At 44.3% G+C, this 16,536-nt stretch overlaps 1 protein-coding gene across 15 annotated transcripts in view; it reads right to left on the reverse strand.

Annotated features, from left to right (window-relative positions):
• Atg7 (autophagy related 7) overlaps positions 1–16,536 on the reverse strand; it is a 298,368-nt gene that overhangs the window by 166,143 nt on the left and 115,689 nt on the right. For all 15 annotated transcript variants that reach the window (XM_063237998.1, XM_023561923.2, XM_003462738.5 and 12 more), the window contains exons 10-15: positions 15,041–15,131; positions 13,905–14,049; positions 8,236–8,394; positions 2,676–2,870; positions 1,866–2,069; positions 154–269 (exon numbers count right to left, since the gene is read on the reverse strand). In XM_063237998.1, the coding sequence (XP_063094068.1) occupies positions 154–269; positions 1,866–2,069; positions 2,676–2,870; positions 8,236–8,394; positions 13,905–14,049; positions 15,041–15,131 (910 nt within the window). The remainder of the gene's footprint in view (positions 1–153; positions 270–1,865; positions 2,070–2,675; positions 2,871–8,235; positions 8,395–13,904; positions 14,050–15,040; positions 15,132–16,536) is intronic.

Below are 16,536 nucleotides of genomic sequence, written 5' to 3' on the forward strand. Positions count from 1 at the left end.
ATGCCAATCTCTCTCAGGATGAAGACTGAACCAGTTCGTTTTGTTTGGGTTTGTGTTTTAGAGGAAAGAAAGAACAATCCAATTCAGAGAAGAACCAGACCAAGAAAAGCTGGAGGGGAAGCTGATGAACCACTGCTGGCAAAGCAGACTCACCCTTCTGGGTGCTGCAGGACAGAAACCATCAGCTCCACTGCCAGGGCTCCTGCAATCATGGCCAGGCCTGGGCGGCTCACGGTGCACTGCTGGTCCAAGGTCCGGTCCCGGGTTGACTGCAGAGAAGCAAGCATGGATTCGTGCACTCAGTAATGCTGTCCTCTCAGCTCTAGCTTTCACCATAACCAGCCACACCCTGATGGCCACAAATGTCCAGTCTCAAACAGCATCACTTCTCAGGAGGATCAAGACAAACAGGATGTTAAATGTAGCAGTAAGCTGATGAGGATCAGCAACTTAAACCTTCAGAGCATGGGGATTTTCAGACAACAGCAGGGATGCTCCTGCCTCACAGACTAGCCCTGCAGTGAGTGCCCCCACAACTGACTCAATTTGCCTAATTTGTCTTGGAAGCCAGGAGGTGGAGATAGAGAGGAGAAATCATTTAAACAGGGTTCTGCCTCCATACAACACTGAGGTCCCCGAGATGTGGGCAGTAATTTGTTACACTGCAGTCTTGGTCCTCCTGTGCCTCTCACACACACGTGTGGCCCAGGACTCAACTTCAACCCTCACTTCTGCCTGGCCCCACACACAGGCCGGCACTGAAACAGCCACAGAAACTCATCTTTCCTGCTCCAGGCACAGCCAGGGGTTGTCGGGTAATTCTAACTGAGGATTTCACCTTATAAACCTGCAGGACTTCACTGCAGTGGAACCCGAATCAGACTCAGCAGCAACAGGACCAGCTATACATTCCAGCACCACAGTGGACACCCTCGAGCCACCCTACTTCCCATAGTGAAAGGCCGTATTTTCTTCACAGAAAATATGGGGGAGGACAGGCTATCACCCAAAGAAGGTCCGAGTTATTAAACAAAAGTTCTAAAAGAAGGGGAAAAGAGAGGAGAGGGCACAGAAGACATCTCTTCATGGCTTCCTTGGGAGCTCTGATCTGGGCTGCTAATGCCACCCCCATGGGCCAACTGGAGGGTGGCAGTAAAGGCAGAGGCACAGGTCACACTCTGTGCTCAGGCTATTTAAATGTCTGCACACCACAACTGCTTTGCACTGTGAGCAGACAAGGCTGCTGTTCATCCCTTTTATACTAGGCTGCTAGATAAGGTCCAGGGACACAGTGAATCTGAATTTCAGACAATAAATAAAATGTTTAACATAAAGAATCTCAAAATACTGCCCAGGACATACTTAAAACTAAAAAAATCATTATGTCCCTGAAGTCCAAAGCTGTTTAGCAATCCTCTGTTGTCACTTGCTAAATATGACAAGCCCATGTCCCATTCCCATGCTGCAGACAGAGCCCAAAGGATTTATTTGAGATTAGCTGGGAGGCAGGGTTGACTCTGGCCGGAAGCTGGCCTCTGACCTACCTATTTAGCTGGCTTTACTAACTAAGGTGTGCACGGGGAACAAGGTGGCGTGAGGTTAGGAACCAGTCCAGGCTGTGGTCTCCTCACTGAGTGCCTCCCACGACCCACTATGGCTGTGGCTGCCTTCATGTTGGTGAACAAGAAAAAGCTACAGAGTTTGGCAGGCAGATCAAGGCTCCTGTGGGATAATGCCATCCCCCAACACAGCAGAGAGCTTTGGTTAAAAGACAATATTTAAATAATAATGCAAGGGCTGGGTCTCTGTTTCTAAAGCAAAAGACAGTTTGGAAAATATCTAGAATCACAGAGAAATTCACTTACATCTCCTGGAGCCACAACGTCATTGCAGAAATAGCAGCCAAGTTTGTAACCAGGGATGTTAGCAAAAAGTGATGAGCCCAGGAAGTCGGCAGATACTACAGGATGGCTTGGACACACGTCTCCAGCTCCCTGCTGCTTTGGTTTCTTCAAGCCATGTCTCATGACAACAAATGTGTCGAACCCCAGGGCAGCATTGATGACCAGCTGCAAATTTCAAGGAACAGGAGGACAGAGGTAAGAGAAAAATATTTCAAGTCATGGCTAATTTCACATTCTGCTAGCTTACTAGAAGGTACAATTTGGAGCATTTCTTCCTACTATCTCCTCCACTTCACCTGTATTTCCTCTCCCTTTTTTCCTTTCTTCTTGCCGTCTTGCTCTGCCCTCTTAGTAGATAGAGGATGGATAGACACACGGAGAAAGACGTATTTATAGATATACACAAGTGAGAAAATACACATGACAGTGTATCATAATTATCATAATAGTATTTTTCCATATTATTAAAATTCTCTGAAACACACAGCTGCAAATGGCTGGACATTATTCGATCATAGGTGTGGAGCCTGTTTTAATTAACTACTCAACACTGCCAGCCCTCAAAGCAGTCACTGATAAGCAGCAGTTCTTCAAATGATGATTAGAAAGGCTCCACAGGAATGCACACTGTTCCCTTGGTGCCATGTGAGGTCAAAAGGGAGCCCGTGGGAAACCCTCTGGCCTGCCACAGACTATGCTAGTCACTCCCTTCCCCTCTGGACTGTGGGCAATAGCCTCGATTGGAGTCTGCCTCCTGGTTCTCCCACCCACCTTTCTCTTGCTGGCAGCAATGACAGTGGGCAGCCAACGGCTCTCCCTGGTGTCCATCAGCAGGAAGATGACATCATGGCTCTCGATGAGCTGCTCCAGCTGCCCCACATCCTGGCGGGCTTGCTCCAGGGTGACGCTGGAGAAGTTCACAGGGTGCCCGGGCATGGGGATGCTTGTGTTGAACCCCCTGGCATTCTGGGGAGACAGGGGGATGGGAATGCCTCTGGAGCAAAGGCGAGGCACATGTTAGGCACCCACTTGCCCAGCTGGCAGTGCACACATGTGCTTGCTTGCAATGAGAAAGCCCTCCGTGCCAGATGACAGTGCTTTTTCCTTTCCACTACCTGCCTTTTCCACCTTTTTGGTCTCTTCAAGGTCAAACAAGTTGCAAATCAGCACGTCAGTATTGTCTAATCCTCCTCAGGAGGCTGGAAGTTGTTGCCAGGGTGAGTATAACTTACCTAAAGTAAAGCACGCATACATCACATACAAGGTTCCACCAAAGGGCTCTTCTGTTCCCCTTTCAGTCCCCTGTGACCACTTCCCCGGCTTCATAAACCACACACCAGTTTTGTAGCTTTGCCTGTCAGAACAGTCTCAGCTGAATGACATCTTCGAATAGGCACTTGCTTGCTCGGCATCCCTGCTGGTGCCAGCAGCAGCTCCTTTTTATCTTTGTGATGATGTTAAGACAGGTTTATTCTTTCTCCTCTTCATGAAGACCAGGGTCAATTCTAGATGCTGGCTGTTAGAAAAAAAAAAGTGGCAATGGACATTTTCATGTAGATATTTCAGTGCATCTGTTTGCCTTTCTCTAAGGTAAACATCTAGAAGGGCCACTTTTGGGTCATCAGGTAGACAGGTGTGTGTTTCATTTCCTGTGCTTGCTCTATTAGCAAAAGATGAAAGTGATGGCTGCTCCTCAGGCTGACTGCATTTAGCACAGTTGGCTGAGTATACGCACAGTGACGTGTTTATGGATTTAATTCCTATCTCCCTGATGACAATTTTGCTTCAGTTTTTATATTTTGAGACAGCACTTGTTAAGTAGTTCAGGCTGGCCTCGAACTTGCAGTGATCCTCCTGCCTCTGCCTCGGGTGCTAGGATCATGAGTGTGTGCACCACACCTGGCTCCCGTTGATTACTGATGCTGAGCACTTTTGTGTGTTCACAGATCTTCACTATGAGGTACCTGTCCAAGACTTCTGATCCCTTAAAAACACACATACACAAAAGTGGACCTTTTAAAAATTATTATTGGGTGGTACAAGAGTTTGTTTATCCTGGGTGAAAGTTGCCTGCCAATCAATGTGTGGCAGGTATCTCCTCGGTTTGGTTAGCCTCTTCATTCTCTTAATGATGTCTGGAATCAAAAGTTTAAAACTTGGATGAAGCCCAGGTTATCGACTAGTTCATTCAAGGTCATCTTCACAGGGTCAGGAATAAACTTTCTCTGGAGCCTTTGTAGTTAGAGCTTTTATCTTCATTTCTGAGTTGCCACTTATGACTCTTCTCTGGATAACTGACACAGAAGCGTTGGGCCCAGCATGTACTCCAGAATATCCACTCTGCCACCAGCTACCAGGAGAGGGCATCTGCTCACCTGAGCATGAGCAGTGACTCTCCAGCCAGAGGCTCTGTGACTGGGCAGGTCTCTGGACCCCTTCTCTACTGTGCTCCCTCATGTCTGCCATTGTCCTGCAAACCCTGGCCACTTCATTTGTTCTGAACTCTACTGCTCCAGCTCAACAAGAACAGTGATATCTCCTTACAGGTTGGCAAGGGTCAGAAAGTGCTACCAGGGAATCAGCTGGGCTACTTTTGTGCCCTGTGACAGGACCACAGTCTTTCACTGCCTACTGCTCGTTGTCTAAAGAATCATTCATGTCCTGTGCCCAAATGCACAACTGTGTAGGGTGGGAAAGTGAGTCTAGCACCAGCTATTCATCAGGATTGGTCAGAGATATCCAGGTTTAGGATTTTAAACCCTTGGGTGTGGGTCTGGGGCTGTGCTTAGTGGTAGAGTATGTGCCTAGCATGAACAAGGTCCTGGGTCCCATCTCCAGCACCATTTAAAAAGCCCCCAAAATAAACAAACAAAATACTCTCAACTATAGCTCTAGAAACCTAAATTTTATTGTTTCACCCTAAAGAACTGGGCAACTTCAAACAACTATTGTACTAAAAAAAGATGAGTTGCTTTCTTATTCAATTAATTCAACCACAGGATTAGGCACAGCATTTACATCTGCACAGAGCTTCTCAGATTATTTTATCACGGCACTTAAAGGCATGTGGAAAGGGACAAGGACACTACTGTTTCTGAGAGTAGAAGACAGGGGATTCTCCAAGGAAAGTCATGCAGATAAAATCGAGAGATATGTGGGACCTGGCCAACCTGTTATACTTGCCCATGGCAACTGAGCACCTTGGAGCAATCTTAAGGTCTGGAGCCAGAATCTGGTTAGTTTGGCCAAGAATATTTTATAACAAAAATCAAAAGTCTACTAGCTATGAGAGTGATAAAGACTGTCCAGGTCAACCCCTCAAGGAAATCACCTGTTCCCAAAGTCTGTCACCCAGGCCATGACTTCCTGGTACATGTCCTTCCTGTGAGTGTATTATTTCAAAATTTAAAATGAAAAAATATCTATCCCTGTTACTCTCCACCACACACTGCCAAGTTAGATGTCACAGGCTTCAAGCACTGAGACTGGAGTTCTGCAGTAACTAAATAAGCACATCACATAATGCTGCATTAGTAGAATCAACCTTTCTTAGGTGCCCCGAGATCCTGGAAGTATGTCACTCATAATCTCTTCCCTTTCAGAGGTCACTTTTCCTGCCTGGAGTGCTCTCTCTGGTCTCCACCTCTCCTTCCATTCTGTCCATCCCCTGCCTTCTCCAAGTTCCCTCTCAAACAAGGCTTCCTCAAATCTTGGATGGTCCCCAAACATGTTGCAGACACTCTATTCTGTATTTAGCTGGTACCTTTACTTACTGTGATTGCTATTAAACAATCAGTTCAAGATATTCGTCACATAGTAGAATCTGAACTCTGAGGTAGGCCAAACTTGGTTCTCTCAGGACTGGCCTTCTCTCCACACCAGGGTGAGGAAGGGTGAAACATGTTTGCTGAATGCAGAAGGCGATGTTAAATCAAGAGTATGAAGAAAACCTCTTAAGCTGGGCAAAGCAATAAGTTAAGTAGTTTCACAAGTGTTCTTCCTGCATTTGAAGACTATACTGGCACTTGGTACCCAGCTATTATATTTATAAGATGTGAGGCATAAAAGATAAGTGAGAAGCTGGAATCCAGTCTAGTAAGGACATACAGTCACCTGATGGCCTCAGTCACTGGAGGGGCTGATTCTTTCCAGGAAAGTGGGACTTGCTCTTTCAGACCTGGCCCAAACTGGTCTTCACTTCCACTGAAGCCTCCTTTCGTTTTCCTCGACCTCTCTGCTTCTGCCACCATGGCTTTCTGCTTTTCTTTCTTTTTGACAGGGCTGTGACTTTCTCTATTGTTTTGGGTCCTGTAATGTTGCCAAGGCTGGCCTAAAAATCAGGATCCTCCTGCCAGTCCTCTTGAGGGCTGGGATTACAGGTGCATGGTCTTGGTGGTTTTTTTACATCCAACAATCACCACGCCTCCTCCTCAGGTATCAGCACACAGCTTGGCTCCTCAGTCTGTCCAGCTGGCTTCCACTCACTGAATGCTTCAGTTCCCTCAAGGTGTCTTGCGATTTCATCTCTCATGCTGGGATGGCTCAGGCTGACCCAAGACACAAGCTCATGGCAAGTGAGCTCTTGGGTCATGTTTATCAGAATTGCACACACTTGGTCTATGACATGCCCCTTGACTGTAAACCCCACGTGGGAAATGAAGCGCTATGTCTTTGGCACGAAGCAGGCCTTAACTACATAAAAGCTGAACAAATAAGCATGGGGAATTGCACTGGGTCACAGCCAATGGCTAGGAGTTGGGTAAGTAAAGACTCAGTCAGCTTCTAAGTTCCAAGCCAAGTCTGGAGGGACCCCAGGGGATTGCATAATACCCCAGGTGACACGCTGGATTATTCTTCCCAGCTACACCCTTCCTCCCCCTAGCAGACTCACATATCCACTCCCTCTGCCAAGTAGCTTTGCAAGATTCCCTAGGAAGGCAGCATCTACTTTCCACCCTACTCACTTGGTCTCAGCCTGTACCTTGCTTTGGTGATGGGCAGAGAGGGTACTGCATGGTGCTGTGCCTGAGCTGCCACTGTAAGGGGCACGGAAACTGCCTATGCTCTTGAGGCTTCTGCCATGTCTCATCAGAGCCTTAAGAACAGGAAGAGCAGGCAACTCCACTTTGAAATAACAACACCCAGACAAACACAGCACACCAGAAAGCGAAGCCCACTCTCACCAAGTAGCAGAACCACAGCCAGCCTGGACATCTCTGAGCACAGAGGACAGGTGTATCACCACAGGTGTTGAGATCTGGGGTTGTATGTGAGGTACAGTGTTATGACAGCAGAGCCATTCCAATGGCAGGGATGTGACAAGAAAGTCTTCTTTTGGTAGCGGGCACATAGCTGGGTACCAAGAAGATATCAGATACCATTTAAGTGAATCCAGTAAGCAATGCTCCTCAGGGATGCATGTGAGATGACTAAGCTATCAACGCCGACTACACAGCAAAGATTTCCAAAACAGATGACTAAAGGGAGAGACTTCAAGAAGGTGAACCTCCAGAGCCTCCCCAGCATTTTAAGTCTAAGAGGTGCTGTGAAGAGACCTAATCCAACTCCTATTCCACAGGTTGATGTAGCATTTAAGATGCAGAACTTTTTTCCCAGGACGTCCTAAAAAACTCATGATTTTGAGTCAAATGAGGTGAACAATTTATCTGATTATCTGGTGTAGCTAAGGCAAATAATACAGCACAAAAATAAGCAGCAGCTAGAGCAAAACATTCAGTTTTCACCCAATGTTCTACATGCAGTCTTGCATTATCCAATTTAATTCCATCAGTAACTATCCAGTGGTCTGGTGATGGATGAAAGATAAAATCCTACAACAGAGTCACTCTAGAGCCCTTTAGAACTAGGTAGGACATGAAAGTATATATACCTCCATATTTCTCAATTTAAACTTGTATAATGCTGGGCAATTCACAAAATATTATTCTTATATTCTTCATTTGGTTTTCACCAAACACATGTATACCATATTTTATATATATATATATATATATATATATATATATATATATATATATACACACACACACACACACACACACACACACACATCTTTTGGTAGTGATGGTTGAGTATGGCACTGGGGATGAAACTCAGGGCCTCACACACACCAGGTGACTGCTCACCACTAAGCTGCCCCCCCCCAGCTTTTATTGTATTTTTTAATCCCCATTTCTGAGAAAACAGGTGTGGATACTCGGTGAGTAACTGGGAGGAATGCTCTCACCAGTACCAGAGGGCTGCCTTCTCCAATACTGAAACATCTACAGATGCAGGAAGCTACTGTGATGCTCCCACAGTGCAAACATACCACTCCAGGGAAGATTCTCTGCAGTCGGTCTGCTGCTGCCAGGGCCTTGGGCTTCCCGCCCCCCAGGCAGTCTTCGAACTCGTAGAGTGGCTGCCTCACGGGGTTTGAGTAGGAGATAGTGGCGTTGTCCACGAACGTGATGTGCCTGACACCCCAGCCCTGTGTGGAGACAGGAGCACGTGATGTGTCACCCACAGACACTTCATAGGCGCCTCCCAGGTTCCTCAAAGGAGCTTTATTCCTAAGTAGCTTGGAAGCTTCAAGATACAGGAAACTTTAGAAATTGAGTTGTGCAAGCTCAGTTTTTGATAAACAGACTGACATCTTGATTTAAAAGGACAAAATAATAATACGTTCACAGTGCTTGACTTCCTACAGTAATGAAACTAAGAAATGTCACAGTGGGTCTAACCGATAGCTCATTATTTTTGATAATGTGATACCAAAAAAAGATCTGGAAGTGAATCCCATAAGAAGTCTCCTTTTGCTGTTTCAAAATGATTAATGAAAGACCTTGAATATTTTTGGTTTCCCTTAATGAATAATTAAGTATAACTACTCCTTGCAAAACTCATTTAAGGCTTCAATTAACTCTTCAGAAAAATAATTTACAAGTTATTTCCCACTGTATAGCAATAAGGAATATTATACTATTTCTCCAAGATGGGAAGGCCTTATTAAAAATTGGCCACTTACCAAATGATTCTTTTTCTCATAAATAGCTTTCATTATGTCAGAGACTTCAATTACATCTCCTATCAAGTTTCATAATGATTTTCAGAGACACACACTTTAATACCATATGGTATCTCTCATCTGAATGAGGCAGAGTATAAACAAAGAAAATGATATAGGAAGGAAAGGGACAAAGGGACAGATCTCTTGCAATAGAGAAGCAAATCAAGGGTCTAGGCTGAGGGGTGGAGGGGAAGGGGAAATAAGAATCAAGATGTGTCACTATATAGGAACCTAATAACCCCACCAAATGTCAACATGATATGCCATAACATGAGCTGAGACAAACAGTACCAACAAGGACGAAAAAGGCGACAGGAAAATCTGTGTGGGGGAGGGGGGAGTGGGAAAACTCTCTGTGGGAAACCAGCCGTAATATGTACATGTAACCACTCCCAAGATAATTGTGCACTGAATGAATTACAAACATGTACAAATAAAATGTAAATTTTTTTAAAAATCCACATGATTTTAAAGCTGGACAGGACCTCTAAAGTCCTTAGTCTAATAATACTGTTTTACAAATACAGAAGCTGAAGCATGGAAAACATAGTGACTTGTTTAAAACTATAGATGCAGTTAATAGTGGGGAACAAATAAGCTCCCCAAAGCTGTGCCCCAGTGGAGATGCGAACTCTTTGGGGCAGAGTGAGTGTGTTTCACTAGACCATACATCAGCACGGCCCTCAGGCACTATCTGTGGGTCCTGAAACTGCAGATCTACTGAATGTGTTGGAAAGAAATCGGCCCTATCCTGACAATGTACAGACATTTTTCTCTTGTCATTATCCCTTAAAAATTACAATGTAACAATTATTTACATAGCTTTATATTGTTTTAGGTATTCTGGAGGTGGTTTAAGGTACATATATGAAAAGATGCATAGTTTCTAAACAAATACAGTAGTACTGCATTTTATACATGAGACTGGGGCATGCTCTGTGCTAGTACTCACAGAGGTCTGAACCAGTTCCCCTGAGGTACAGAGGGTTACTGAACAGTGACCACAGGGAGGCCCCGCTTGGCAGCCTGGCTGCAAAGCTATAACCCTGTGTGCCCATGCTCTTCCTTCAGTGTCTCTCAGCCAGGTCTCTGAAAGTCTGCCTGAATGTTTTAGGGGTGAGACAGTGAGGACCCACTCTTTACCCTGTTCATAAAACTCATTTGGGTCACTGTTTATTTTGAAGCCCCAGGTGACTTCAGTGGCTCTGCCGGTCTCAGTAGCTAAGCAGAAAAACTCCAAAAGCAACTTGCTTGGGAGTTTTGGTCTGGGGACACTTCTTTCTGCAACTATTTCCTGACTGGAAGGTGAGGAAGGCAGAATGGGAACACACTGCACAGTGGAAGAAAGCCAGACAAACTGTGAACATGTTGAGGGCTCATTACATGTAAATGCGCTTCCACACTTGACTGCTGGCTTACTGGGATGCTAATGCAAAGGGATAATCTGTTAGGATTAAAGAAAATTATAATACTTCATATGGAGAGGAGGTGTTCGTGAGAAAACCATTTTATTGGTGAAAGGTGGGAAACCAGTGTTCTTTTTCTGGAAGATTATTTGGCGACATGTTTCTAGAATCTGAAAGATGCTCAAGTAATATGACCTACTTCCAGCAGAGATCCTAGAAAATTACAGGGCACACCGCCAAGGAGCCAGCCACAAAGATATTCTTTGCAACACAATTTCTAATTGTAGAAAGCTGGAAATAATATTAATGCCAAATATTAGAGGAATGTCTCCACAGATTATGAGAAAGGATTAAATGTGTCATCTTATAAGGAAGCATATTCTACAGTCATTAAAAAGTTCTCACAGCACTTGGGAGACTGAGACAGCAGGACTGTGAGCTTGAGATCAGCCCAGTCTGTGTGACAGAGGGAGACCCTCTCTCAAGGAAACAACAACAAAAAAGCGCTGTAAGCACCATCTTTTCATTTTCTTTAGTTTTCTGAGATATAGTCTCCTTATGTGGTCCAGCCTGGCCTTGAATTTACGATCTGCCTGCCTCAGCCTTCTGAGTACTGGGATGGCAGGAATGTGCCACCATGCCTAGCTCACACGTGTCATCTTTAATGACATGGGGATATTGAATTTCACAAAAGGAGAAATTAATAAAGAGGAACGTAGATACTGATGAATCTGAAAACATAAAAATGACAGAAATAATCAATCAACTATCCTCTAAAATGATGGATAAAATTGACAAGTCTTTCCAAAAAGTCTAAATAGAAGGGAAAAAAGGGAAAGCACAGATACAGCTTAGCAATGTGGAAAGATTAAAACAAAATAGAAAAAGTTTTAAAGATAAACTACTAAAATACTATGTATTCAAAGTCAATTTTTACAGGTATGTAAAGGATCATCTAGGGAAACAAACTGACCTAAAAGCATTACAAGTCTAATGAAGCCATCAACATAGACCCATGTGTCACAGTTCCCAAAGACCCCTGCCTCACTGTGTCAACAAAATTTCAGAAGCCACCATACACAGATAGATTTATAACTGAATCTTCCCAAGAAACAGATACTTCATACATTAAAACTCTCCTGTAGCATGGGAAAAGGCAGAGAATTTCTAAGTTTATTTTGTAACCACAACTCAGCTGTGAAACACACACACATCAAGAAAAAACACTGCTACAGAACAACTTGACTTATGAATTTAGATATAAAACATAAATACGGAATCCCATAGTATATTAGAAGAATCCAAAATGGAGCTTATTCTAGGAAAGCTCAAAAGTGGAATACTTTCAGTATCCTCAGAGACATGTTTGATAAAGCTCAACATTCACAGCTGGGTGTGACAGTACACACCCATAATGCCAACACTCAGGAGGCTGAGGGAGGATCTCAAGTCTGAGGTCGACTTAAGCAACTTACTGAGAGCTGTCTCAAAATACAAAAACAAAAAAACTTCAACATTCATTCCTGATACAAACTTGCAAAAGAAAGTCAATTTCCTTAATTTACACACAACAGTTAGCAGAAACCATATCAAATACAACTTAGTTTTAGTAACAGAGGTGTTAATTCTCCCTTACCATCTCTATGCAGGCCTCAACAACCCTACAACCTACAACCCAACAACCCTTCAAGAAAAAGACATACAGAGACAAATCTTGATGAAAACTCACTAACCCTATAAAATTCAACAAATAAAAAACTACTAGAACTAAGAGAGTTTCAAAGAGAAAACAGCTGGATGAAAATGAACATGCAAAAATCACTACAGTATATGTCTCCTGTCCCAGGAAAAGCCAGTGGAAAATCTAGCAGGAGAACGTATCTCTAAAAGTAAATGAAATCATTAAATATTAGGAATAAGCTAAGTAGGACACACGCAGTTGGGCCTGGTGGCACACACTTATAATCCCAGCATTCTAGGAGGTTGAGGAAGAAGGACTGGACGTTCAAACACAAGCTGGGCACCTGAAAGATTTAGGGAACCTTTGTCCCAGAAAGGGCAATGGGGGAGGAATGTAACTCAGGGTGAAGGCCCTAGGTTCATTCCCCAGTACAAAAATCAAACAAATAAAAGACGAGTTCACAGCCTAGCGGAAAGACAAGGATGATTTATATAGGTGACAGCTAACTCACACTAAGGGTGAATACTGTAAAGACATCAACTCCTTTCAGTTTATCTATTAATTTATGGTCATTCCAACTAAGACAGTGAGCAGCGGCACAGGGTCTACGGGTAAGGTGGAGAGTGCACAGACAGACTCAGGAACACGACGGTGGGTGGGAAGCTAAAACGAATCCACGGTGTTCTCACTAAGTTACATCTCTAACCTTTTACATTTTTAGTTTGAGGCCGGGTCTCACTAAATTAAATTGTCCAGGACGGACTCAAATTTACAACTTTCCTCAGCCTCCCGGGTACTGGACTGTAGGTGCATACCATCAGAACTAGCTAGATTTAGATTCCTGAATAAATGCCATTAAAATAACTGACTACTCCTTTTGATAGACCTTTACTTCCCTCATGTGACAAAAGTAAATTCCAAATTGATAAACATAACCAGAACTCTAGAATAAGAGTTCTGTAAAGCATATGGAAAAACTACAGATTTAGCAACATAAAAGAAACTTTCACATTGATACTTTGAATAAACTGAAAAAAGTATTTATTACTGAAGAAAAGGTTAATGTCCACAAGAAATACAACTACAAATCCATAAAAGAAACACAAACCAAAAAATATGAATATAAGAAACAAAACTCACAAAGGAAATAAAAGCCTATTCTTACCAACGAAATTTCAAGCGAAGTGATAAAATGTTATTTTTTAGCCGTCAGAATTTATAAAGACCTTAAAAAGTTGGTATTATAGGGGCTGGGGATTTAGCTCAGCGGCGTAAGCACCTGCCTTGCAAGCAGGCGGTCGTGAGTTCGATCCCCGGTACCGATAACAATGAAAAAAAGACAAAAAAAAAAAAAAACCAAAAAGTTGGTATTATTCAATCTTGGCAAAAGTATGAAAAAAAGCTGTCTCTCACATGGTTCAACATACAGACTACTGTAGCATTTCTGGAATGTAATTTAGTTTAGAAATGGAGGGAGGAGAAAAGGATAGAAAAAGAGCTGAGATGTGTTGTGCAGCTGGACCAAATGGTCACTATATGCCGCAAATAGGCACTAATTAAATAGATATTTAAAAGGAGGGCAAGAAAGAGAAGTAAAAACTAAAGGCAAAAAATATTAAATCTTTTTTTTTTTTGTCTTTTTGAGACAGGGTCTCGCTATGCAGTTCAGGCTGGCCTTGGGCTCACTTTGTAGCCCAGGCTGGTCTCGAACTCACAACAATCCTCCTACCTCAGCCTCCCACGTGCTGGGATTACAGGCTTGAGTCACCACGCCCAGCTAAAATATCTAAATCTTAACACCAAAACAAAAAAAGAAAAGGCACCCCACACCCCTGGACACGCACCATCAGCGTCCGGGCCACATTACAGCCCAGAGTGCCGGCTCCCAGCAGCAAGCACTTGGCCGACACAACCTTTTCCAGGTCCAGCGTTGGGACCAGTCTCCAACACATGAGTTTGAGGTTCAGATCCACCGATGACTCAGCTAACCTGGTAAAGGAGGGATAGGTTAGTGTTGTCAGCTGCTCATCTGCACCTGATCCTGTCCTAAAGGATACAAAGCAACCAGGAGAGAAAACAAGAACTAAAGAACCAGCAGATTGTGATCAAAGGAAAACACAACGGAGCCTGTGGTAAAGGAGGGGCCAGGCTGTCACGTGCAGGTTAGTGAGGTCCTCAGGGGCTCCTGAGGGGCAAATATCTGACCCCTGACAGCCACGGTGAGAAAGGAAGCCAGATGAGTGGATTATTCATGTGTCCAGGATGAGAAATGCACCCTAGTCAGGGGCAAATGCCTCCCACGGCTCCCTAAAGAAGCATGCTTCTCTCCAGCCTGACATGACACTGGTTTCCACAAGATTCTACGATGTCCTCTGAACCACAACAAAGGGCTGAAGTCAAAAGCCAAGGAATAAAGGACCAAAACACCTAGGACAGGTGTCTGTGGCTAAGTTCTAGCTTGAGTCCTTGAAGATAGGACAAAATCAGAACATTTGGAAGGACAGACAAGCTGTGAGCCCTTTGGGACCTGCACCTGAAGATCAATTCCCACAACCACACCTGAACTCAGCAGTGAGGAGTAAGGGGTAGAATGATGCTCACCAATGTGACAGTACCCCTGTCCCTCCAGGGAAGGGCAGCAAGAGGCACTCACTGTTGTGGCTGTGTCTAGGTGTCCCAAAGCCTCGTGTGATCACAGGCAGGGCTTTGGGAGGTGCTAGATTATAGGGCTTACACCAACTTGCTGTTAGGAGAAGGGGCTGGTCAGAAGAAGGGGTCACTGGGGTGTGACCAGAAGGGCTGACCTCCCTCCCTGGCTCCCCACTTTGCTCTCTGCTTCCCTACGGGCATGCTGTGAAAAGATCTCCTCTGCCCAAACCCGTCCACTACGTGTGATTGCCCTGCAGCTAACCAACTGCAGACAATAAAGCTTTTTCCGTGGACTGCGCTTAGAGAGGAGGAACGTGACTGAGACACTCACCTCTTGGGGTCCATACACTCACTGAGGTTCACCATCCTTGGGCCCATGCCTCCTTTCTGGTTCTTTTCCCATCCAACAGCTTTAGGGCAATCTTAAGGCAAACAAAACACTACGTTTAATAAAGAAAGAAAGAATAAAAAGTCATGCGGCAAATTTGCTTCAGCAGATGAACGTTCCTAGTGGCCCACGCCCTGCTTCTCCTTTCCTCTGAGTCTTTCCAAAGTGCATGGAGAGTCTGAACTCCAGTTGCTGGCCACAGCTGCCTCCTCATCCTGCTTGACACTGGGAGTACTGCTGAGGAGACCACAGGGTGGAGACAGCCTTCCCGCTTGCTGGGGTGTGTTCCGTCTCCTTGTTTGCTGGATGCAGCTCAGAGATGAACCAGGAAAGGTGCTCCAACTAAGTAAGACCTACCTTGCACAGATTCTGCTGAGTTCCTACTGGGATCTGAACCCCTCTGTGCAGTGTGTCCCTTTCATTCAGGTTTCTTAATTGCTCACCCACATGCAAAAAGATCCAAAATCATGCAGGGTCCAAGAGGAAAGAGGCCAGACTGCCCTCCCTGTAAGTTGGTAGAAGCCATGCTGGGTCTGGGAGCCACACCAAGAAGCCAGTTCATCCTTCTGGTAAACTGTACAAACTATACACAGCCCAGGAAGAGAAGCCAGATTGCCCTTCCCATGAGCCGACTGGCACGGATTGAGAATCAAGAGTTACTCTTGTAAGCAACTGGCTGGTTTGGAAGATAGGCTGAGATAGCAACTGAGCTACAAAAGCAATTAAAGGCTTGCACTGTTTGATTGACTTTGCAGACCTAAGGCTGGCAGTCTAAGCATCTACAAGAGGATAATGGTATGTAATACGATGAATATAGGGGAATTTCCTTCTGTCTTGTTTTTGAAATCCAATGTTGATCTCACTGTTTTGTTCCAATTTATTGTTTTGTTTTATTCAATGCTCTGTTTTGGTTTTATTCTGTTTTATTCAATTTTACTATGTCTGAGGGAGTGAGCAACTACTGTGAAGATAACAAGATACATTATGGTAGCCATTGTTGACTTCCTATTATCCTGCTTAGAAGTTCTGTACCACTTTTACTGCTTTGTTTTGATTGGATTTACTGTTTTCTTTTATGGGGTTTTATTCTCTTAAACAAATAAATATACTAAAAACAAAAACAAAAACTGCTCCCTGTCAGGGTGACTGTGTCACAAGGAGGGGCTGCTTCTCCTTTAAGCTCACTCTTGGCTGTTTAGTATCCCACTCCATGGCTTATCTCTTCTCCCCTGCCAAGGGAGCCCCAAGAACTCCAATTTGACCAGTTCCCAAAGTATCTCTTATATCATGCTAAAGAACCTTGGGAAGCCGAGTGTGGTAGCACACGCCTACACCTGGGAGACTGAGGCAGGAGAACCACCCTGAGTTGGAGGCCAGCCTAGACTACATAGTGAGTTTAAGGTGAACCTGAACTATACAGCGAGACCCTTTTTCAAAAA

Source organism: Cavia porcellus, unplaced genomic scaffold (assembly GCF_034190915.1).
Source record: "Cavia porcellus strain 051 isolate PalLab524CR breed Dunkin Hartley unplaced genomic scaffold, mCavPor4.1 scaffold_27, whole genome shotgun sequence".
NCBI classification, from domain to species: Eukaryota; Metazoa; Chordata; class Mammalia; order Rodentia; family Caviidae; genus Cavia; species Cavia porcellus.